Source organism: Lissotriton helveticus, chromosome 7 (assembly GCF_964261635.1).
Source record: "Lissotriton helveticus chromosome 7, aLisHel1.1, whole genome shotgun sequence".
In the NCBI taxonomy this organism is placed as follows: Eukaryota; Metazoa; Chordata; class Amphibia; order Caudata; family Salamandridae; genus Lissotriton; species Lissotriton helveticus.
Window position 1 is genome coordinate 1,229,062,996 of NC_136068.1, and position 26,666 is coordinate 1,229,089,661.

The 26,666-nt window shown below is 41.7% G+C and overlaps 1 protein-coding gene across 3 annotated transcripts in view; it reads right to left on the reverse strand.

Annotated features, from left to right (window-relative positions):
- Positions 1 to 4,485: 4,485 nt before the first annotated feature.
- Positions 4,486 to 26,666, reverse strand: part of STXBP4 (syntaxin binding protein 4) — a 599,190-nt gene continuing 577,009 nt past the window's right edge. For all 3 annotated transcript variants that reach the window (XM_078654416.1, XM_078654418.1, XM_078654417.1), the window contains exon 17: positions 4,486 to 5,329. In XM_078654416.1, the coding sequence (XP_078510542.1) occupies positions 5,215 to 5,329 (115 nt within the window). In that variant the 3' untranslated portion in view covers positions 4,486 to 5,214. The remainder of the gene's footprint in view (positions 5,330 to 26,666) is intronic.

The following is a 26,666-nucleotide window of genomic DNA, read 5'->3' on the forward strand; positions in this document are numbered from 1 at the left end:
TTAAATATTATTAATTCACCCCTATGTAGGACTCAGAACGCACAAGGCAGGGTATATGGTATTTTAAAGTATTTTACTATTTTTAAAAGCTCAACTCAAAGGTAAAGTCAGATTCAAAATAAATATTAAGCAAAAGGAACAGAAAGTTACACTTTCCCTACCTGAACAGCGCTGATGAAATGTGAAGACTGTTCCAAGAGTAGACAAAGGCCTGGGTGTGGGGAAATATTTTCTTCCTCTGGCAGGAGAACATAACTTACTTCAAAGAGGCTTTCCCTGGTACACACAGATCTAGCTCACAGATGCACCAGTCTTCCCAGTCAGACAGGTATCAAACCCTATGGGGGAGAGCTGCCCCCAAGACTGGTTTGAAGTGACTGGGGAGGAGGGGACTGTTCATTACCATGGCCACATATCTGGGTGGGCACACAGGCTCTGCACATAAGGAGAAGGGTTTCTCCATCTTGGATTTAGTGACTAAGGAACACTATGGGCATGTTTGCACTATGGCACACAGTAACAGTGGCAAAAATGGGTAGGGTTACCCCTGGGAACCTTTTATCTCTTGGTTACGGTGGGGCCAGGAGTAAACCCCACCCACAAGCTAGCAACAGGCATAACTGTGACATCCCTGGCACCCTCCTCAGAATATTCTGGGTCTGTGGAAGACTGCACCTGCTGTTTGAGACCAATGAGACCTGAAAGACAGGACCTGCACCCACTTGTACTCAGTACAAAGAAGTAGACTCCAAGGGTCAGTTCGTAGACTTGACCCACAAGTGATGTTTTTGAGGTCCTGAGATGCTAGGCTAAGTGATGGTGTACTCCTCCTAACATCGCTGAAAACGTAGGACTTCAAGAACTCTGGAGGAGCTGGACTAACCCGCCAAACTGATCCACCAGTGGTGTGTTACCAACAGGCAGAAGAAAAAGGCTTCTCCCGCTAGTAGCTTCTCTACAGCAGCAAATCCAGTGAGACCTTGTCAAGCCTCATGAAGGACCATTAGGATAAAGACTGCTACCTTGCCCTGCTGGAGGATTCTGAGCTCTGAAAAAGAGACAAAGTCCAAAGGTAGAATGCTTGACCAGGCAAAGGCATCAAACGTATCCTGCCAACGAGAGGTCTTCTCCAGGCACAAGATTTGAACCTGTGCTGTGTGGAGCTTTTTCAATCAAAGCCAATGACTTCACTGGGACCTGGTCAAACGCCTATCTGACATCATGGAGTCCTCTTGGGATACAGTCTGCTGCATTTCCGATCTGAAGAATTTCAATTTCCTGATAGTCCCAACGCAAACAGACTGGGTCACACCTTGTTAGTATATCTTTCCCACGGTCCATTGTGGTTGGCCGGAAATCGTGCCTATTCCTGGTCTTACGTGGCCATTGACTACCAATTGACTACCATTTGTGCACTTTTCGGTTGTATTTAAAAAATCTTATCTGCAGTTCCCCTTATTAGGTTTTTGTCACTTTGGTGTTTTAGGTTTAATTACTGACACCTTTAACCGGATCTAACTAGATAGCAACATTGTTGCTTGGGATGGATTACCATCACCCCCCCCAAATTAATAATTCAATTTCTCACACAAACTATCACTCCAACTTAACCTTGGATTACACTTGTTTGACTTAGAAAAAGCCACAATAACTTGTGCAATTAACCCGAATCACCATGGTCAATTCTCAAACAACAGAGTGAAACATTTACTCCTAATTTTGGGATACATTTCTGTCTGATTTAGAGCTTGCAAAAGCCTCCAAGGGTACTGAATGCTTCTGTGAATTTTATTTTTACATCAGCCATCACACACTGTTATATTTAATCTTTACACATATAATGTAATTAATTAGTTAATTAATAACGGAGTGTCCCATTATGCTTTGATTCTTCCGCTTTCAGCATGGGGATACCCCTCTGGGGATGATTCCAGCATTCTACACATTCTTCATTCATTCAAAGTACATATATATATATTTGCAGAAAAAAACAAAGGTTAAGATGCCATTATATTCAGGTGTTAAAATAATAATAAAAAATAATGTTAAAGGGCATGGTGAACCACTGACGAAGATGGCCGCCTTCCGAAGTGGCTCCCTTCACCCACTGCACTAATCCGCACTCATCCATCTTAATATCAGTCTGCTGTGTATGCAGGACTCACTCTTCATGTCCTTCTTACTGTGGAGATACTGCTGAAGTGTTATTTGTACACCATGATGTCCAGCCAGCAAAAATCGCTTTGAGGCCTAGATAACGAGGCAGCGTGGCAGCCTTGCGTAAATCAGAGATAACACAGCTTACAGTTTAGTTGGGGTGAAAAAAACAATGTTGAGGCTTGTAGCTTGAAGGATGTGAAGTTCAATCCCTTCCTCGTCACCAATGTAAAAGTCACTCCATAAAACAGATGAAAGTCCAAAGTAGTTTATTGATATCGTTTATATAAGCCTCATGTACTAGTGGTCCTTCACAACGCCTTCTCAGGATCAACTCTCTCTTCCACTTGTTCAAGTGTCATCGTTCGCCACACACCAGGCAACCGCTGGGAATTCTAGAACATGGGGCCCTGCTGATGTCAGTTTACAACCTATTACAGAATACCGCAAGAGCCCTCCTTGTAATAACAAACAGGACACGGGAAGAGTTGCAACTTGTCTCTGAGAACCTTCTCTATTAATAGAAACCATCATGTACAAAACAATGAATTTCCCTGAAGAAATTAAAGATAAAAGATGAGTTATAGTTGACAGTGATGTATTAGGGGCTAGATGACAAATCTTAAAAGTGAAATTCACACGTTATGGTAAGACCATAACATTAAACCCTGCCCCTGGTGCCCCACTCAATATTACATGTATCCACATCATAGAATGTTTCCAACATAAAACGTTTTCAAATATAGTATGATATATAACGTTTATGATCAAACGACAGCCATTCACATGCTTAATCAGTCTTTTATTCAAAAGCGATTTATGGTAAGACCTAAAACCTGACTCACACCCTGCTATCCCAGTTCTGTCATACACGGTTTCATATTGCATTTTCACCACAGCAAGTAATGGCAGATAAACGTGTTATGGTTCACTTAGGCCTATGCAGGGAAACGTGATTGGAACGGGTGGGGTGTCTGGTGAAAAAAGCAGGCTTGTGTCCTTCCCCCTCCAACCATATGTTTAAGGCGAATCCATGCTTTACTGTGCACCTAGTCCTCGACTCTGCACAGAGATCACTTCGAACCAGCGTGCTGTGAACATTTCCTCATACAAAATCTCCATACTGTAGTGTAAAATAAAATGCATATATTCCAAATCTGGGTTTGCCTGAAGCATTCTAACATGCGTTCAGTGGTATGGATTGGGTGATCTGTTTGGGTACTGGATAGACTTCAAAATATCTTAGCTTAAAGTGACTCATTTCAAATTGAATCCATTACAAATTTCAGCTGGCTTGATCTTTTTTTGTAATTCTTTTTGATTGTGTACAATTTCGTTAAGTAATTAGTAAACGCCAGCCTAATTATTACAGTTAGCTCAACACAAACAACCTCGCCTGTGCCAAGGGATATACCTACGCTAAATATCTTTTTATTAACTCCGTTTCTTGTTCGATCGTTTTTCTTAACTAATAATTGCATTTAAAGTTCCAGTGTGCAGTATTTAATTGTGTTCACATTTTTCCTTTTTATTAACACCTCTATCCTTTAATTATCAATAACAACATATAAATTAAGGTAGATTGGTTATTACTATGAATTGTTATTGTCAGCACTAGCAATACTTCTAGTATTGCTCTAATTATAACGGAATGACAGCTAATTATTAACTGTCGAAATACAAATACAGCAAAATACTGGTTTCATTATTATCTTCTTGATAAATAAAACGGTTTGTTCCGATGCAGAGATATATGCCCTCGACGGTGACATCTTTTCAGCCTCGTCATTACATAAATTAAATGAAAAAAATGCTTAATAAGTTCTCCATTCCTTTTCTTAATACAACAATGTTAAGTCTCCAATTCTATCAGTAATGGAAGATTTCAGCCGGGTTGTTTTCTTTTCTTAGTGTTTTATTGCACTGAAGAGAGTTGTTTTAGGGTGCGGATTATTCCCGGACCTGAATTGAGTAATCTCATATCAGGTGCCTGTTCTGGGATCATACCTCTGGCTGGTCACTGGGCGTGGAAGGTTGGACGGGGTGGTAGACGTTTTGCTGCCCTGGGCGCCATAATTTCGTATGTAGCTGCAGGCTCCGCTAGACTGTGCCCGATAGGTGCCTTTCCAATTGCAGAGTCAGAGCAAAACTTCTCAACAAGACACACCAACTTATTTTTTGCCTAGTTGTCCAGTTCAATGGCTGTGTTATTGACTATTTATTAGGCGGTAGGAATAGTTAAATAAGATAGAAAGAAAGGAATCAGTACAGAAGTAATTTGTATGAATATTTAAGACGAAAACAAAAGAAATATTCAGAGATTCTAAGGCGGTTGTCAGGCTTTTTATTGTAGTAAAAAGAATATACAAAGAATTTACAGTGCAGCCCCAGGGGAAAGAAACCTACAGTTTTGCCTTGTGAGTTCTACTTTCCTACCAAGACAATGTTTGAGGTCCATTGTAGCAACCTGGTGCCCTATTGGAATGGTGCAATTATGCAGCTGGGTAGAGTGAGCTCAAGGCAGGCGTTCCTACCCGATGTATGTTGCTGTGAATTCAATCCTGCTGTGAAGACGCTGGTATTCTGAGACAGTAAAGCACTGGCTTTAGATACTTTGCAGGCAGACTAAGGGCCTGATTTACAGTTTGGCGGCTGGGTACTCCATCGCAAAAGCAACGGATATTCTGTTCCCCTTCTTACCAGTGAATTTGGATATAATGCACTTCTGATAAGGCTGACAGGATATCGGTCACGTTTGTGGCAGAATACCCATCTGCCAAACACTAAATCAGGCTCTAAGCTGCTTTTTCATGTGGTTATGCCACCCATTGAAAATATACATACATACATAAAACATATTTTCCCTACATAGATAGACGAGAGGCTCAAAGTACCTCCCTATAAAAATGTACGACAGTTACACGAACTGTAGCCCTATAACACCTTAAACACTGCTATTTACACATAGCCTTGTTAGTTGTATGAATACCTACAATCTTACACTCTATCTATACTACAGTTTTGGTTGCCACAAATACTTTGTCCTCTGGAGGGTCATCAGCTCCTGGGTTCAGGGAGCTCATTGCCGTAGTCTTCTCCATGGTCATCGGAGCAGGACAATCTCAGGGCGCTGGTCACAGGGTGGGTCCAAGATGTAGTCTGGGTGACGTGGCTAGAAGGAAGTATTCAAAATTGTTGTTATTGAAGAAAATATGCTCCCTGGTCCCTCAGTGGTAGATAGCGGGCGGTTGTCAAAGTGACTGGCCAAATCTATTGTGTATATGCTGCACAGTTAACACACAATATCGCTGTAGGTATGACACTCATGTTCATCATTCCGAGTGATCCGTTAATGGGCTATTGCCATGTGTATTATCACCTCGCCATTCTTAGTTCCACACTTTGGAATGAGGCATAACACAATATTACTGAATGCTTCCCCCATTACAAGCAACGAAACTCAGAATATCACAGTTTTGCCTTGCATAAATTCAGCTAAGTAATACCTGGCAAACTTAGGTACAGTGTTTAATCATGGGAAAAGTGTGGCATTACCTCCTCGTCAGACCTCCCCGTCTCAGTCCTTAACACAAACAGTTAAGAACTGTAACGGCGAGGTCTTGGAATATTACCATTATTCACAGTACTCGTAGTCCACATTTCGGAGCACTCCTGTTTCAACTTCCATTGGAATCAATGCTCACAGATTGAGGGCCTGCATGATTTCTGAATCAAACATAACATATCTTCTAGATTCCTACGATTTAATTTACTGAACAACACTATCAGATTGTAAACATTCATAATGTTTTCACATTTGTTTTTTCTCGTTAGTTTATTATGTAATTATTTTACAGGACCAGAGGGCAGAAATAGCATCCAACAGAAAAGGAAGGGTCTGTGGTCGGTTAGGGAGAGATTTTTAGTTTAGGATATTATGATGTGTAGTCGATGACGAGCTGAGTCTTCAAATTATTTCTAGAAGAACTCCAGAGGCTCATGGATTAAGGTAAGTGGTATAATAAAACGTAGTTATTAGAGACCCAGCCAGCCACAGCAATACCAACTTGTAAGTAAACTGGAACCGTGAACAATCTGAATCACAACCTAGCAACTAACAATGCATTGCAACATATGACGTCACTGTAGGTCAAGCGTTAATATTACAGGAAGTACAGAATATCACAGTTTTTTCGGATATTAAGATGTGTAGTCATTGATGAGCTGAGTCCTCAAAGCTTTATTCATTCGGTGGAGGGATATCCCACTGTTGATGGTTATAGGCATTCTGGGTGTTGGTAGGAAAATGGCCAGGCTTGTTATGGGTGAGATTATGCAGGACAGTGGCTCTATTGGGACAATGCCTAAGACAACAACCCACAAAGGTGAACAAGCTTCATTAAGCTCCCTTTTAGTAGCCAGCCCAGGGTAGTAATGCACTCCCCAGATCAAAATGTGTTCAGAATGTGTGCAACAGTACAAACAGTTACAATTAGGAAATAAAGAACTGTTCACATCAAGATTAAGGTAAAGGAGAGTGTAATTGACAAAAAAACAAAGGGATTGTTCAAGGTGGTCAAAGTTGAAGATGGAAAACAAAAAAATCATTATAGGAACACAATAGGTTTATAGTTGTCTGCTGTTATGGAGTGGTAAGTATGGAAACCTCTAAAAACTCACAGTGCATTCTATGGAACTCTTAGGGTCAAGGGCTGAAAGTCAGGCCAGCTAGTTGATGAGATGATGTGGTCTTCTTTCATGTAAGGTTAGGGTAAGTAGAGGGTTCACCCTTCAACATGAAGAAACTCCCTAACAACTCCTAATTTGAACTATTCAAGCGGGATCTGCTAGAGGCAGAATTCATCAATCAAAGGATTCTTGACCTAACCTGGACTCAAAGGATTCAAAGTTGCTGTGAACCAGACACACAATCGTCAAAATGTGCCCTTTGTCCCTCGAGATTGAGATTTGATGCCTTGCCTCTTTTGGGGTCATCCAGCACAAATACCAAGTTTCCTTTCAGGAGGCATCAGGGCACCCAGTTTGAACGAGGGGCTATGTGTTGTGGCGGTAAAACCATTTTGCCATGCCTTCACAGGAAGACCAGACTAGAATGCACCTTGACCGAACAGCAGTACAAACAGAAGCTACTGGTGCGGTAACCTACAGATGGGTTAAAGTGCTTCCTTTCTTCTGCAGGTCAGTGTTGGCTAGATGTATAAGAAGTTTCAGATTAGATGGTCTGGAAAGGATAAATACAGTTTTTCTCAAATATGATGCTGTTCTTCTGAAACCAGTTCCCTTGATGGAGTTCATCATAGGTCAGCAGCTCTCTCTGCTGGCAGAGAGACTAACTAATCCCATTTGGTTTTAACTTTATAATTATGTCCACATTTTTGTTCTGGAAAAATTCATGGTACAGATAAACGTAAAAAAATGTTTCACTGTACAAGTTTTTGGTGACTAAATGGCTCACAATATTTAACTTCGAAAATCATCCAACCATTTTATTTATTCCATTGAAAGATATGTCACTCTTCCCAACCTTAAAGGCTGAAAGTTAATACTTAACATCCGCTCCCTTTCTGCCCTCTCGCTAGTCTTTCACATGTTTCAAGTGGAAAAGAGGCGTGTTAATTTATGTAGCAGCCTTAGCTTGGGTGCTCTACATAATGGCAACTTTTAACCTTCAGCTTTTAAGGTCGGGAAAAAACGTGGTGGGCGGAGCTGCCTATAAACAAATGCACTTTATATTTTGCTAATTACAAAATAAATACAAATAAGGACAAACAAAATCTGATCCAAGCGTTATTTTCATGATTGGTGCATATTTGTCCAGTAGCTTTTCTTGTAAAAGAGAGCAATAAATATCAACTATTTGAACTATATTTGGAATGAAGACCTAGAGAAATGTGAGTAATCATTACCTAAATTAGTGCAGAATGGTTAATAGTAATTTCTGAAAACAAAACAGGCATTTTATATGGAGAAGGCATCTCAACCATAATTAAAAACCAGATGTCCCTTCTTTGCAGTTTAAACATTGCTTGCTCTTCCGGTTGTAACCATAACTCCTATCAAGTGGTTAATTAGAAGAAGAATTAGTGCCGGCCTATAGTTTTGTGCAGAAACATGAGGCTGGCGCTTTTGAATATAGGCGTGCAGAATACTAGGTTGTGCAGTCCTACCTCCCGGGTTCGAGTAGGGGTACCACGCGGGTGGACGGCATCCCCCCAATTATTTTACTGGGAGCTCAATAACTGGAGCAAATGGAGCCACACATTCACTCTTAGGCCTCTCTGGGCGAGATCGGAGCTCAATCAGAACGCTGCTCACCTGCTGGCTTCTCTGATGCAATTGCATCTAAGAGGTGAGCGAGGGGAGGCAATGAGTCTGATGGTTCAAGCCACCTTCCGTGACGTCGGCGTCCCCGCACTTCTTTTTTTAGGACGTGTGCCCTGCTTACCTCATGCCTCTTTAATCTACCACCAGACACTTCCTGCCTCTTCGTCTCTTTCTTGCATGTTCCTGCTTTCTATCTTGACACATTTTTCAGTTTTTATCTTCCTCTTTCTTAGTCTTTTGTGTGTTTTTCACTTTCGTCCTCTGGATCAAAGTCTGTCGAGGAAAAATGAGCGCCGGTCCCTAAAAACAGCTGTCTGTGGTCCCGACCTGCAACCACCGGGTCAAATTAAGCACTACTCCCATCTACATGTAGAAGCAGTATTGGGATATTTCCATTACAGACGTTTCCCTGTTAACAATATGGGGCCAGATGTAGGTAATTCTATTTTACCGAGTCATAAATACCGAACTTTACCGATTCGGTATTTATGAATCGGTAAAATAGAAGGAGGGAGATTTAGGTAAATTCGGTAATTGAATTACCGAATCTGTAAAAATCGGTATTTACCGAATCGGTAAATACCGATTCGGTATTTGCCGATTCGGTAAATACCGATTTTTGCAAGGGTGCAGGGGGTGTCACTTTGACACCCTCTAGCACCGCGAATACAGGCACCTGTGACATGTGGCACACAGACATGCCCTAAGGGCATGTCTGTCTGTCACATGGCATAGGTGTGCATGCACAAATGTGCATGCACACCTGGATTCGGTATTTTATCACCCAATTGGATTGGGTGGTAAAATACCGAATCTGTAAGGCCTTTGGGACTCAGAAGAGTCCCACCTACATCAGGAAGTTACCGAATCAGTAGTTACCGAATCGGTAAAAATACTGATTCGGTATTTTACCGATTCGGTATTTTACCGATTCGGTAAATTTACCGAATCGGTAAAATAGGGCCCCTACATAACAAATACCCATTTACCGGTCGGTAACGGCCGAAATCGGCCGTTACCAGTTGGTAAATGGCCACCTACATCTGGCCCATGGTGCCTATAAAAATGAAAGTTTACTTTGATTTATTACATAATTTTCTGCTGCTATACGTAGTTTGTAGTTTGAGTTTTATGGCGAAGGACTTGTTGAGTTCAGCTTTTCCTACCAGTCAGCTAAAGACACATGTAGCAATTGTACTTGCTCTGGTTTCTAAAGATTGGCATTTGACTGTCGGTTCTTGCTCTACAGCCAGGAAGGGAAAAATATTTGAAATTAGTTAATTACGAGATGAGCGTCTGTACATTTTCAGATTAAAATGTCTTTCCGATGTTCGAACTGATTAAAACTGTGCGTTCTAAGTTCCTTCTTGACACATTAACAACCGATAAAAAAAGACTGTTTACATCTCTTATGGTCTGTGCGTTCCTAGCGTTTTCTTGATATATAACTGTACATGGTTATAACTTGAACTCACTCTATAACGTTTTGAAACTGATGAAGGGAGAGTGGATCAGTAATTGTCTAATACACGAAGTCTAGCAGGGAGAATGAGCGCTGCATAGTGATGTTTAGGCACAGTATACATGCAACAAAAACTAACACTGGACTCCTAGTTAGACAGCAGCAGCAAACGAGAGTGGGTTTCACGATATTGCTGCAGAGCAAAAAAAGTTGGACGTACAAATGTACGGCTCGTAACAAAAAATGAAAACTACAAAAGAAAAAGGAGATTTCTAAAACGGCCCAGGGTCTACATAACTTGCTTGATTGGCATGCACGATTTCAATTTGATTTTATTACTTAAAAAATTCACTATTCGGCAAACTATTTCAAGAACGGAGTCAAGAGAGCAGAAATGAATATAATGTAATAAATACAATCTTAAAGGGAACAGGGAGTAGGATTAGCAGGTGCATTTTCTGACTACTAATTGCCCAAAATAATTAAAATCAATTTACCTTTGATAATCATCTCTCTGATATGTACATAATCCTTCCACAGATTCTTCTTCATCTAACTCTTTTTAGTCTTCTTGTAAAGCAATTACAGTTCCCTTGTCCCAAGTGGAGTTGTTCTGGCATCAACCATGGATCCGAAAATTATCTGGGTTTTATGCTAAATACACCTTTGTGTTGACCTGAGGTGGTATACTGACATAAAAGAGATAACGCATGTAACTCCCCAAGCTCACTTCACTCAGGAAAAGCCAACCAGGAGACTTTAGCCGGCAGGTTCTTTAGAAAGAAATAAAGGAATGTAAGTGGAACCACTTACATTCGTCCTGTTTGCGTCTGCAAAATAGGTCTGCCCCATGTACAAACCCTATTTTGCTAGTCAGTAACCGTTTACCGACTCAGAAAATAGTATTTGCGACTCGCTATTACGAAGGGGCGTGCCAAGGGCGTCCCTTCCTAATAGTGAGTCCAACTTCGATGTATGGTTGTTTTGTGACCGTAATTGCGGTTGCAAAACACTCCCAGTTTACCACCTACTTTAAATAGGTGGTAAGCCATTCACAAACAGGAAAGGGTACCCAGGGGACCCCTTCCACTTTGTGAATGTATGCAAAAATATGGACCACTGCCTACTTGCAAAAATTTAAACTTTTTCTTTTTCTTTTTTAAATGCATCCCATTTTCCTTAAGCATTTTTAGAAAACTCCTGCTTTATTTAAAAAGCAGTCACATACATGGTGGCCTGCTGACCTTAGCAGGCCACCATCCCTGGGAGTGCTAGCCATTCCTAATTGGGTTGCAAATTGCACCTGCCTCATGAATATTATTGAGGCAGGCAATTTGTGACCCCATTAGAAATCACAAACTGTGTCTGAGATACTCTTGTACATTACATTTTGCGAGTCACATATTGCAAGCTGCAAAATGACACAATTTGCGTCTTGCAAATTGTAAGGGTCATATATATGGCCCTAAGTCCCAATGTAAACACAAATGTTTCCATTGGTCCTGATAGAGCAGAGATTACATCAAGTATTTAATTGATAAAAGGAATTATTTATGACACCCTCTGTGAAAACCGCAATAAATATGTGCAAGTTACACGTTATGAAAAATTACATAAATATACAAAGTATAGTTACTACATTGTAAATGTATGCAGAAGAACGGCATATTTGAGACATTTTATTCGTTTAATTAATATAGATGTGATTTTTAATATAGAGATACTATTTTATTCATTTACATGTGTTAGTAAAATGTAGGAGGAACAATCTCAGGTTATAAATATTACTTACCAATTTGATATGAGTGTGAAATTCATAAAACTAAAATGAAAACAATATGAAGTAGTTTGGTTTTTATGAGATTTTGAACTGCAATGTCAGTGTATGTAATGTGGCACCATAAATGAAATAAGATAAATAGGTGTTACTCAGTCATACTTAAACGTGCTTTCATGAAACTTCTTTAGCATGTATTATACATATGTACTAGCAAATTGACATATAAACGACAAAATATTTCAACTTTTGTCTTAATTTAATTTAAACATTCATACTTACAAAGTTTAAGAGTACCTTATACTTGCATGTATAAATTTCAAACATACTGACATGTTTATTATTGTATTCATCATATTTGAATTTATATGCTTAATTTCCCTAATATGTGATTCGTCATTAACATGATCTTGTATATTAGCCTAAATTCATGTAGGCATCATTTTTTCAGTTAAGTCATGGACTGATATTTCTAAAGTGTGTGAGAACTTTTTTGCTGTATTGCCATTAGTATTGAAAAAATAATTGTTTCTTTTGACATTTCCTATACTGAGCAGATTTTGAATTTCCGTGTGAAGACTGAGAATGATCAGCAATAGGGGTGCCACATTGTAATCCAGTGTTCTTCAAAAGGTGAACCTTCAGCCCTTTTCTAAAATAGAGCAGAGTGGGGATGGTCCTGATGACAAAAGGATATTATTTGAGACTCTAGAGGCATAGACAACAATGACCTCTTTTCTATGCTTCTTTGCACCCAGTCTAATGGTGGCTTGGCTGTGGGTGTGCTAGGAGCCACCAGAGATGATGAGTTTGTCAGACAGATAGGTAGGGGTGCTTGGTCATGATGCATTTGTAAATGATGCAACTTGTTTTGAAGATGGGGCAGGTGGCCAAGGAAAGCCAGTGGAGTTGCACGAGGATGGGGGTGATCCAATCTTATTTTTTCATTTTCTAGATGAAACATACTGCAGCATGTAGGATACCCTCGGGGCAGTGTGGAGTCTGGGAAACTATTGAGCAGGGCGTTTACACCACTCACACATGAGAGAATGAGGACTTGAACAGCAGTTCTGAATGCAATTTCTGTGAGGAATGTTTTAATTTTTTTTCCAGTACTGAGAGCTGGTAGCAGGCCTTCATTGTAGGGATACATATCTCCCAATGATGATGTGGTGAATGTGGAGCATTTTATCTTTGAGAATATGACTTTCCTGCTTTCATCAGCCTAGCTAATGAGTCAAACTGGATAATGTGCATCTTGCTGACAAGCTGTAAGTGTACAGAATCTGTGGCCCACATGCATCAATATCGGCTTTTGCGAGTTCTAAATTGTGAAAAATAACGATTCGCAATTTAGAAATCGCAAAAGCCTATGCATGAATATTTTTGGGTTTTTTTTGCAATTCGGTAAAAATCGCTATTTTTACCGATTTGCAAAAAAAATGCAAATTTTCAATTGCGAATTCACAATTCCCATTCATTCCTATGGGCCAAAATGCCCATAGGAATGAATGGGAATTGCGAATTCACAATGTGCAATTGCAATTCATCAATGCATTTCAAGGGTGGAGAGGGGGGTCAAAATGGCACCCCCCTCCCGGCACCCATGAAATGTACTTTTCAGCATAAGTTACATACACACAAGTCCTAAGGACATGTGTGTCTGTAGCTTAACAGTTGTAAAAATGCATTTTTGTGCATTTTTAAACAATTTCGCAAATTACCACGAAGTTGAACTTCGTGGTAATTTGCACTTCCAATTTTAAAAATCGCACATTTTTCTGTAATGATGCATAGCATTTAAGAAATCGCACAATTGCGATTTCTTATATGCTAACGCAATTTTAGAAATCGTAAAAAAGATGCGACTTCTAAAATGGCATGATGCATCCCAACCAGCACTTTTGCATTCGCAAACGGCCGATTTTAAGGAATCGCACCGTTTGCGACTACAAAAATGCTTGATGCATGTGGGCCTGTATCTCTTGTACCACTGCAGAACGGTCATGAACATTAAAGCCGCAAGTGCAAGAAAGATACACAAACCCTTCATCCTTGTCCAATCAAGAGCACTATTAATTATCGCTATTATATTTCCTGAAGCACACTCTAGATGAGTAGAAATAGAGGTATGGCATTGTGCAGACTCAATGTCTATCGGTAAAGAACACATCCCATGCTGACTGGCCTCCTGTCAACTCTAGAGAAAAGTATGGGTAGCACATTTTTTCAGATTTGTCATGAAGAAGTCTATGTCTTATTGAAAGGTTAAGGGGGTAGGTCTTGATGACAGGTTAGGGGGAGTAAGGGAGCTATCACTTGTTTGCAATGATGCCCAAATACTGGAGGAGCAGCTAACAGCTGAATTTGCCTGGCTATCTGTGACAAATTAGTCTTTTTCTGCACAGTCACCCCAGATTTTTCATCTTTTGCTAGGTCATATTTTTGCTGGCTTTAGGACTCCGTGCATTTTACCAAAGCTAAACAATACTAAAGAGCATGTGCATCCTCTCTAAAACATGTGCTGTACATATGGGCCAATATTTGACCTATATAACATCCCTACAAGTCCACTGTAAATTGTGCCAAAAAAGCATCTATGGCAACAAAAGTAAAATGTCATAAGATAGCCGCAGTGTATATTTACACCACCCACATATTTAAAAAATATATCTCCCAGGAGCACCTCTGTGTTCGGGCTAGGGAGCAGATTAAATGCATTGCATTGACACTTGTCATGGAAATCTGCCTTTGCCACATTGAAAAAAAAACGATATATCCCTAAGTCACCCTTAAAGAGTGCATTGTAATCCCACATGGCAGGTTCTAACATATAGAAGTAGGGCACACTACCTATTACACAGTGAAATAAAAGCCATAAGCTATTTCATTATTTAGGCCTGGTTGGCCTTTTCTCTAATAGGCTAAGGTGGACTAAGCTCTTTATTTTCGACTCTCCACTTATGAACTGGTGAGAGAAATACATCAAAGTGAATTCATTCTTAGATTTTAAAATCAGACTTAATGGTAAAATACATTTTTGTTAAATTAAGCACAAAAGTAACTTTGCAACAATATTCTTTAGATTGACTGAACAGGAACTGGATTAAAACCTGTTCTACCAGCTATCACAATTCCAGTGCTGGAATACACAAGAGGTAACAACTCTGGCCCGGAGAATAATGACTTGCTTCTAGGCCCAAGAAAGGCAAATGGGTGTTAACTGCTGACTCCCTAAAAAGGATTAGCTATCTAAGAGATGACAGGAACAGTTGGCAGAACAAAGGACAGGTTTAGCAATACCTCTTTGGACTAGGGAAGGCAAAGAAGGGCTTCTCTGTTTACCCTCAGGAACCTTCTAGACAATAAGGCTTTAGCCACAGTAGGAGGAAAACCCGGTTTTGACCTTGTCAGGTAGAGACCGGTCCAAGAAACTGAAGATATGCCTTCTCGATGGCAGCTCTACCCAACCATCTAGAGACAGGGGCTCCTGGGTAATTTTACAGTAAGGCAAAGAGGAATAGCTGCAAAAGAGAGGTGGGGAGTGCAAGAAAATTGTTAGGAGTGAGCAGTAGAAATCTTCCAATCAATGGCTAATGCGCAGTATATATCTGGCACCACCACCACCTCTTCAAAATACTCTTGCACCAGAGAAGGCTCCACCTGTTAGAAGATGAATCCGGACGTCTGGCTACCCTTGGAAGAACTCAAACAAGGACTTCTAATTCCTGCTTGCAGCCAGGGACGGGAACTGTCTCAAAGGATCAAGTGGTTGGCCTTCTGTTACCTGCTTCAGGGACACAAAAAGCAGGACTCCTAACTCCAAGACCCTGCGGGAGACCTGGCTAGAGCGAGACCTGCTACAAAGAAGCAGCCTGCTCTGAGTAGCTAGGGACTGCAGGACTGACCAGAAGAAGTGTCCCCAGTTGTTGGAGACTAGGTCTGAACGTAAAACCTCTGACCAGGACAACCCGCTCAGTGTATCTAACATCTCTGCTCCACTGCATTTGGCTTGAATTGGAGGAGTCAACACAGCATTGCAGAACTGTCATAAGCACCAACTACATACGTGCTAGAAAGATGCAAATCCCTTCATTCGGCTAGTAACTGTGTTACCTGCTATGCTTACTGGTATCATCCTACGACAAAAAGCAACATCTTATTCTAAAAGTTATGCATCCACTCCAAGGGGAGCAGAGCAGGCTTTCTAGTTCCTGCCTGGGGATGTTTCAGTGATATATTTTGATTAAACTTGACTGAGGTCACCAGCACCAAAGGCAACCCAGGGTCAGTTGGGGCATAAAGATCGGAGCATTAGAAGGAGGCTATGTTCCATTGCCACTGGCATATTCATTACAGGGATTAATTGAGACTTTTCCTAAGTGGTTTCATGTTATCCAAACATGCATCAATAAATGCTAATAGAGGTAAGGATTCTGAATAGCAACAGTAAGAAATCCTGTAAACTAGTGTAGCGACATTTCCAGACCCTCTCCAGCTTTCTTCACAATTGTCAGAAAGGAGGTATGGGCTCGACTCTATCATTCTCATTCACTTACTAGGGATGTAAAATTGGCACATCGACTGGTTTGAAAATGGGAATGCAATCTTGGGTGAGGGAGGATCAGGCATACTGCCATTTCTCTGCGCCATTTTGGGAGACGCTCTAGGGGCTGGGAAGTGTTCATAGGCCTGCATATTTAAGCAGGGAAGTGTGAGTGCGCTGCCCCAAGACTCCAGAATTGTACCGCGGTCACGCCGGATGCGTAGAAAGAATTGCAGGGACTTGCCCATTTTTTTAAATTGCCACAAGCTGTTTGTTCATTATTTTTAAATTCTAGTTGTGTATGCTTGACTGACTTGCTGTGAATGCAAAGCCACTTACCCGCACTATAAAAACTACTTCTCTTCACCCGCTGTTCGAGCGGGGTTAAAACACTATCTTCTATCAGTAGCGCCATCTTGGGTGAGGGAGGATCAGGCATACTGCCATTTCTCTGCGCCATTTTGGGAGACGCTCTAGGGGCTGGGCAGTGTTCATAGGCCTGCATATTTAAACAGCGAAATGCAAGTGCGCAGCGGGTGCGCCGGAGGCAAGCCCGTCTGCGCCCGTCCGCACCCCGGAAGCACTTAGCGCCAGTCATGCTGCCCGTTCTGATGGCGAGCAAGGGTGCCTGACCTACTGCAGGGAACAGCTTATGAATCTAGATAAGATAGACTGTAAAGCTATCCACCCTACGGCTCTTGTGAGTACTGTGGAAAAGACCCTCATATGCGGATTGATTAACAGCCGGTCACTTGTTAAGCACTATGCGGATGCCTCAAGCCTGATCGAAGATTTAAGGCTGGACGCATTGTTCCTAGCAGAGACATGGACCACGGCTGAGTCAGTGGTGGAAATAGGGCTTGCCTGTCCTAATGGATATAAAATCCTTCATAAGCCTAGAGTTATGGGCAGAGGTGGAGGAGTGGGAGTGATTTTCAAGGAGGAGCTGAATTTCAAGTCTTTACTGATAGATGAAGTGGCGGGGACAGAACTTATGGGTTTTTCGCTGCAGGCACCTAGAGGCAGCCTACTTACAGGATTGTTGTGTTATAGGCCCCCAGGTTGTATGACGCAATACCAAAATCTCCTAGACACTATTACTAATCTAACTCTGGCACACTCCAGAATGATTATACTAGGAGATTTTAATCTCAGGGAGGATGGGAATTTTAGCAGCCATCTGAGAGATTTGAGGCACACATGTGCAAATCTTAATCTTTCACAGTTGGTGGAACATTCCACCCATCAAGGGGGGCATACTCTTGACTTATTGTTCACCAACCAAACTACAACTAAGGTACTAAACATAATACCTCAGAATTGGACTGACCATCATCTAAGTCATTTTAATATTAGGCTGCCATACTCAAAGGACGGCACCAGTCAGCAAAGGACCTATAGGAGAGGCAGGGAATGGGCAAAATTAGACAAGATTAGAACCAATATGTCTGCCCCAGAGGCCAATAATTTCATACCCACGGTGACGGTAGAGGAAAACTATAAAATCTACACTAGCTATATAACTGACATTTTGGATTCAGTTATTCCTATAAAGAAGCTTAAAAATAGGAACAAAACCATGGCTCACTGGTATAATGAAGATCTGAAAAAGCTGTGTATGCTCCGCAAGAAGGCGGAAAGGAAGTGGAGAAAGAGCTACATTGAGGAAGATAAAAAAGATCTGAGATTAGTACAACTGAAATACAAAGAGCTCCTTCTTAAGTCTAAGGCAGACTTCTACGCCCCCTCGATTATACAACCGTCGAACGGGACAAAAGCTCTCTTTAAAATCGTTAAGGACCTTTCCTCCCCTACTTGTCTGAATAATAAAGTGGCAGCATCACAAAAATTATGTGATGAGATTGCCTTTTATTTTCAGGACAAGATTGCCAAAATTGTTGGTACTCTCCATCTTAATAATAACGATGGTCAAGAAAATTTAGAACAAATGATGGATGAACGACTTTGGATAACTTTCAGGCTCTCACTGATGCTGCTTTTAACAGCTTGGCGCACAGTGTGTCCTCGGGCTCTCCCCTTGATCCCCTTCCTCATAAAACCTGAAAGTCATTTGGGGAGAAACCTTTTCCTGGCTGAGGCAGATTTGCAATCAGTCTTTAGAAGAAAGAATTGTTCCGGAAATCTGAAAACAAGCGGTGGTGACCCCATTGATTAAAAAGCCCTCCCTGGACCCGTCAAGTTTTAGGCCCATTTCTCTCCTGCCATATCAGGTCAAAATCTTAGAAAAAGCAGTCAGTAGGATACTATAGTGCTTTCTGGAGGATAATCACCTGCTTGATAGAGACCAATTTGCGTTCCGCCCAGGCCATGGGACTGAGACGGCTCTTGTCACCATGCTGGATGATTTGAGCATGCGAGCCGACAACAGGAATGCCACTGTTTTAGTGCTTCTAGATATGTCGGCCGCATTTGACACGGTGAGCCATTCCATCTTAGTGGAGAGACTTAATAAGACATGAGTGAAAGGACGGGCACTGCAATGGCTTCAGTCCTATCTAGCAGGAAGACAGCAGGTAGTAACCTTAGCACCATTTTCCTCCAGCAATTCCCCGGTAGTTTATGGGGTGCCACAGGGCTCTGCGATTAGTCCTATTCTTTTTAAGGTATATCTGCAGCCCCTGCTCCCCATTATCAAGTCCTTTGGAGTCAGCCTAGTCAATTATGGCGATGATACACCATTGGCATTCTCCCTAGAAGGTGAACATGCAATATCTCTGGACGTGTTGCAGCAATGTATGCGTCGGACGGCTGACTGGCTCAGAAGAAATTCCCTACAATTTAACAGCGGGAAGACTGAGGTGGTGTACTGCTCCTCTGCCAGGATGTCTAAACACCTTCCATTTGAGTTTAAACTGACTCCTGAGGATGAACCACTAATGCCGGTTAGTAAGGTGCGCAATCTGGGGGTTCTGATTGACGATAACCTTCAGATGGAGTCGCAGGCAAACAGGACCGCCAGCGCATTCTTCTCCTTAATGCGCATGTTGCGTAAAATACTCCCGCTACTACCAAAAGAGTCACGCTCATTGGTGGTAAGATGAACAGTGATAAACAGGCTGAACTATTGCAACTCTCTGTACATGGGGGCTCCACAATATATCATCCAGGGATTGCAGAGTCCAGTCTGCAGCAGCGAAACTGGCGCTTAATAGGCAGCGGCGCTCATATACCACCTTGACACTGAGAGATTTACATTGGCTGCCTATTAAGGAAAGGGTCCACTTTAAGTCTCTCTGCCTGGTATTCAGAGCGGTGCATGAACTGGGTCCAGTCCCACTGCAGGAAAAGTTTACATGGAACCAGCCTAAGAGGCAGCTCCACTCCTCTAGTGCCAGTCTATTGATGGCCTCCAGGTTCAAACGCTCCAAGTTGGGAGGGAGGGCATTTAATGTGGCTGGTGCCCGCCTGTGGAACGAATTACCCCTGAACCTCAGACAAACTGATTCTCTGATAGAGTTTCGTAGGAGTCTAAAAATCTGGCTCTTTCCTAAGGTTTAACCCCCTCTCTCCCTGTCTTTCTGTTCTGACCTATTCCATTCTGGTCAATTCTTACTAGTCTGAAGCGCCAGTGTGATGTATTCCTATAGGTTCTGTATCGATCCCCCTATTCCTGACCCTATTCTGGTTAACAAGTTAACTAGCAGCCAGCCCATGATGCTGAAAACCCCCATGATGCAGGAACCGTTATCTGATAAAGCCACACTACGGCACAGGAACGTGTTATCTGATTAGGTCATAACGCTTGCCATCTAATTAGACAAGCGATATTCCTCCAGCCCCTGATAAGGCATACAGAGTTCTCAAAACAAATCAAACCTATGACAACCTGGGAAAAACCCTGCGGCCATTGTTTTGATTTCATCGAGAACTTCAGCAAAAGAATGTGCTAATGACCAAGTCGTATGACATCCTTTTTGACGTATCTATGTCCATCCTTACGTCAATCTCGGCACCTTAAAGGTATAAATATTACCGATATTGCCCTATGCAAACACACGCGGTGGTGACGAGATCGGAGCAGCCAGACTTGCCGAAGCCCAGAGCAGAGCAGACCCCGCTGGCGCAGCCCCGCCTTCCTGACGCGCTGAGAACGAGACGCTGCTTTCTCCTGCCGAGAAATCCAGCTCCGGCGCTTCCGGGTAGCCCTAGCAGGCAGCCTGGAATATCGAGACCAGAGACGAGAGATACCATCCCTCATTCATCCTAGATTCCAGGTACAGAACTGAATAACCCCTCGCAGAGAATTCTTTAGTCAGTCACTTGGCAAAACAAACTTAACTTAAACTGCTACTTTCTATTCCCGCCCACGTATTAGGCTTAGGTCAGGTACACGGGGTAGGCGTAGTTAGAAACACCAGTTGAGTACGATTAGTCAAATGTATATATGTATGTATCTATTTTATTCATTTTAAACCTTCATATGGCTTAGAAACCATATCAATGTTTTTACAGTATTATTTTATACTTCTGCTTTTAATGTATGCACTTTACTTAACCATAAGTATTGCAATAATATCGATCCATTTCTCTTGTATGAGAAAAGAGACTGATCAATAAATAACATCTTTTTATTGAACACGCCCGTCTCTTCCTTTTCTCTACAATCTGGTGAGACTAAGAATGCACGTACTGACTGAGTAAAATAAGTCGTCTTTTGTTTTCACACGACTCTAGAGATACACTCTTGATTAGGGGAGAGCAAAGTTGTCATGTTCTATGGTTGTCAGAAACTAAATCCCTTCTTGTCTATCCAGGGAGGTTCAACTCCTCCTTGCCTATTCGAGAACGTTTCTAGTGAACTCTGAGCTAGCTGGCAAACCCAAAACTTTAAGTCTAATATCGACAGTAGTAGACCTAGTTAAGGCTGGTCTAGGCCTATACTATTGAAGATATTATTCCAATGCGCAGAGCCTATTGGGATAATAGGAACTACACTACATGGCGCCCAACGCGTTTGGAAGGGCGATAAAACTAACGTAAGACATTTAGAGTAACTCAGTCGTGCTTTTTCACTCAGACCCCTTTTCCCATAATACTCCAAAGACGTCTGGAGTGGGTGAAAGGTAATATCCGCCAGACCTCGCAGGAGGAAACTCCTATGTATGGTTCTTGGTTTAGTCAACGTTGAAGGATACACTGTTCCAAAATATTGTGCATCTAATCTTTGTTTCCATAAGAAACCTGATCTGCAAACAAAAGAAATAACCATCCTGTCGGTAAAATGGCAGACAGTGATGAGGAAAGAGAGACAGTTAGAATAGCAACTGAACTCGCAGCAGCTGATACTGCTATGCAAGACGCAGACCAGGATATAATGCTCATCCCGGTCATTAAAAGGAAATCTATAACCTTAAAACTTATAGAAAACGGACTGACACCTAGAGGTGGCACAGTCATATTCGTAATTGAGGCACACGAATATCGACAGACAGAGGTATACTATTCATGGATACATTTTCCAGCAGCAAATGCTGTAACAAAGTACTTTCACTATTACAAAACAGAGGAACCTCCTGATACGTACACTCCTTTCGAGGAGGTGGAAGTACCACTTAAATTTCAAGAGCATCTGCTCTTATTTAATGGCGCCCTAAAACATAACAATCACATCACCAGGCTCGGTCCCTTAGGTAGACCAGGAGCAACGTGGCCGGTCCTAGCCGGATACACACCACATCCAGACATCGAAAGAATGCCTGCACCAGAGCTTTTAACACAGCTAAAACAATTAATAAAAGTACATAGACAATTAGTCCAATATGTGATGCGGACTTCAACAATACAACCAGCAATTAAAATTCCACAGCTGACCCCTCACCAGGGGAACACAAATAAAATTACACCACAAAACATACAGTCCTGCCTAGGTAAAGTACCGGCTAAACGGGAACAAATACCATTCTGGCTAGCACAAAAAATCACCCAAATAGAGGCGGTGTTTCCAGACACCACCCCGTTAGAAAAACACAGGATTCTGACTATCTGTCTTCCAATGGGAATCGCACCACACGTGGAGGACTGTGACACTTGGGGTACAGTCTTTGCTTCCATTTACACAAAAACGCACGGTGTTCCATCCATTTCGGTAATACCAGATGTGCTAAAACAAATTCAAGACGAATACGGTCCAGAACCCGCTTTAACTCTTGGTATGAAATTACTAAAAGACTTCAAGCAGGTCTCGGCTATATTATTAGCCAACATCAAGGGAGAAGCAGCAAACGTGGCGATCCGCCAGAGGTTAAAAGAGACAGATATAGCAGACCAACCAGCTGAAATTGCCAGAATCATAGAAAAATCCTATGAGGAACTAGGTAGAGATAGTTTAGGTGAAATACCAGTAAAACCACAACTGATTGAAAGTCCGGAAAAAATATTTTTTAATAACAATTCAACATCACAAAAAAAGAGCTGGGATGGAAACAAACAATCCAATCCTAAAGAAAAGAAATTCCAGTCCAGAGGAAGGTCTCCTAGGCGGAGAGAAAAATCTCCTAACCAAAGGCACAGGTCACCCCAAAGTGACCCCTCTGGGAAAAGATATAACCTTAGAAATAGGGATAATATAAAAAAGCCTGATAGATATCAAGACATTGATACGCGTCCCTCTCAATCTTTTCAGACTTCCTCGCAGAAATCGGAAAGAAGAGGACGATCAGAACAAAGAGAAGAGCACGCCAAGTCCAAAGACAAGGAACCTGCTCATCTGAAAAAGAAATTACAATTTCCAAAAAAGAAGGTAGCCAGCATTAAAATAGTTAACAATGCAGAGAATACTGAGGACACAACTGAAAAACGGAGAATGGGCTCAGACAGTGCTAGACAGCGCGGCAGAAGTGAGCATAGCTCGCAAAGTCCTTATGAATCATCTGGAGACAGTGGACACGAATGAATACCTTCAAGTGGAAACTGCAGACACCAGAGTTAGCAAACCTCACAAAATCTATGAAATAACATTACGTATAGAGGGGGATAAGACTAGAAAAATAAGGGGACTATTTTGGGATAATCTCTCCAAGGGCTATGACATCCTTCTAGCTGAAAAAGACTGGCCACCAGAGTTTGTCAGGGAGTGCCCTCATGGCGAAGAAATAATTATGCCGGCCTTCTCAAATCATATCCCAATTCATAAAACATACACACTTGCCAGAAAGTGGGCAGTAGCTCAAGCTTCTGCTTTATATAAAAATCATGTAGGATGGGATGAGGACTCTCCTCCTCACAAAATCCAGTTAAAATCACAACCTACTGCACAAAGGCAGTACCCAATTAAGCAAGAAGCTAAAAAACAGGTAAAAGAAATCCTAGATCAGCTAGAATACCAGGGGGTGATTGAAACTTGCACCTCACAAATGAACAACCCTTTGTTTCCGGTCTCCAAACCAGACAATTCATACCGTCTAGTTTTGGATTACCGACACCTTAACTCATGTTGCAAAACTTTTGCAGTGCAAAACTCGCATAGTGCTGCACTAATGAATAACATAGTGCGCAAAAAATACAAAACAACATTAGACATCTCTAATGGATTCTTTTTGTCAAAACATAGCACCAGAGAGCAGATATTTGTCTGCGTTCTCAATAAATGGCACTCAAAAACAATTCTGTCGGTTAGCCCAGGGGTACAAGAACAGCCCGGGAGTATTCTCAGCGAGAGTAACAGAATTACTACAAACATATGATGACGAAGCATTATCTTATGTCGATGACATTTATTTAACAGATGATGACTTGGATACTCACTTGAAAAGAGTGAACACCATAATACTTGGGTTCGCAGCAGAGGGTTACAAATTCAACTTTAAAAAATCCAGAATTGCCCATCTGACAGTCCTGTTCTTAGGATATGAATTATCAAGTGAAGGCAAAAGCCTGGCTGACAATTTCCTAGAGAAATGTGCCGTACTCCAAGCACCTAGAACACTAAAAAACCTACAGTCAATTCTAGGCTTCCTAAATTTCGGAAGAACATACATTGCAAATTACGCAGAAAGGGTCAAACCCCTTTATGATCTAATAAAACCAGATTTTAAAAGAACCAATTGGACTCAAATACACACAGAAATTCTGAGATCCTTACAAACAGACATGTTAATTAAAACAAAATTAGAAACACGTGATAACACACGCAATCTTGTGATTCGAGTCATCCCAGGAAGATGCGGATTCACATACCTGACCTCTAATGAGGGAGAAAAGGTACCAATTGCATTCAAATCACACTTGTACACAGAAGCTGAAAAGAGGTTCAGCATTACAGAAAACATTGTTCATGCAGTTCAAACCGCATTAGCGAAAGAAAAAGATAAAGCTGACGGTAGACATATCAGAGTCGGAACAGCAGAATCAGCCTTTGAGGCATTAACAACACCATGTAATTTACCAACCACAGCATTGAATCCAAAGTGGATACAATGGGTGAATTCAATCACCACGGACAAAGTATACTACTACTTTGATCCAGAATTAAAGGAATTAAAAAATCTAGAATATGAAAGAACATTCCCTCTGCCAGCCGACATTCTGCCATTACGACAGTACGCCTGTGTAATCTATACAGACGGACATGCTCAACCCTCCGTTTGGGGAGAACAAGCATACAACCCCACATGTGAGATTACAAAAGAAGTGTGGCGAGGAGGCAAACTAAGACCTCTATTAACAAAAACACACTCAGTAGAAACTAATTCAGAACAACAAACTGAAATATTAGCATTAAAAATGGCGCTAGATAATGCGGATCGCGAATTCCCGACACTTATAGTGTCCGATTCATATTACTGCGTCAAATCATATAACAAGGATTTGCAGACATGGATTCAAAACGGTTACAAAGATGACACAGGTGCAACAATAAAGCAAAAACTGCTTTGGGAACAAATAGCTCTTTTACAAAAAGAACTACCAAAGACTCACGTGACACACTCACTGAGTCATCAGCGTGATGGCGTTCACGTTGCAGGGAATTCATTGGCTGAAACAGCCACAGCGGTAGCAACTAAATCGGCTTCCGTAGCTCGAAAAAAGCATACAATGAAGTACATTGACGGTGAAACAGTGCTGGCGGTGAAAACGTCATCAAAAGGCGACTGCTCAGCGCTACCGATCAATTATCCACTCAATTATACATACATAATCGATGCAAACTCCGTCCCTTTTGCTCGAATCCCTGGAGTGGGGGATAGAGTAATTCCAAACATGGACAGGAGAAACTTGTTAATAGCAGACGCACATATGGGCGAGGGTCTCAGACACCTCAAACTAAAAGATTCTCTGGAAGAACTACAATCAGTGTACTGGTGGCCAGGCATGAGCCTGCAGCATGACATTTTTGTAAAAAAATGCCCGGACTGCAACAGAGATCGCAGTGGCGAGAGAAACGGTATATTACCTTGGCGTTTCACTCCAGAAAGAATCGACAGTAAAAAGCAAAGCGTCCGATTAACATATACAGGCTAGTTTCCACTTATAATGTAGATCCCCAGCACTCGGCTGACGTCTGGACTGTTATACAAAGATTTGCGAGTCTAAATGGCATATACGCTAGGAGCATGCTACGTTTGACCAATGTTTTCACTTTAGCCCTCAAGCTTGTGGGAAAGCTCGGCCAAATGAGCATAGCATAGCGGGATTCTTCTCACTTCCTTCCTGAGGGATACGGGATGGTGTAAAGAAAAAACCAAGGCATAAAGCTATCTATAACGGAAAGGGTATTAGGTTCGGGAGCTGGGTGGGTCAAACATCTAATAAGTGTCCAACGTAGTCTAAATAACTTGCCAAGAAATTCTCTGAAGGGATTCAGTCCGTACGAATTATTATTTGGAACTAGGATGTTAATCTCTGACCTTGACAGTCAGACTTCAGTGGTGAAGGAAAAAAGCTTTGATATCAAAGATCGTTTGGCTATTTTACAGGACTTAAACGAAACAAGAAAAGACCTGAGCAACATAAAGTTGAAACAACAGCCAACAACCACTGAAGAACCACCACCTGTCCCAGCAAGACCTGTCTGGATTCCAAAAGTCGGGGATCTAGTCAGAGAAAAGATCGCGGTAAAGAAGGAATTTGGGCCTTCTTACAGAAAAGCAGTTCCTGTCTTGTCTATCAACGGGACAAGATCAGTTGTACTACCACCGCTTGCTGGTAAAAAGGAGAACCGAGTTGTATCCATCGACCTGGTAAAACCACAATCATGTGGCCGATAACAAATAGTAGGCAAAGTGGACTCCCAATAAGTAGCAGAACACCAAGGTTTGCTACCAGTACAGAGGTCCTAACTAATAGGCTAATCACATTCGAAACGCCTACACAAGAACAACAAGGACTATGCAACAATGCAATGGAACTTAAACCTCTGA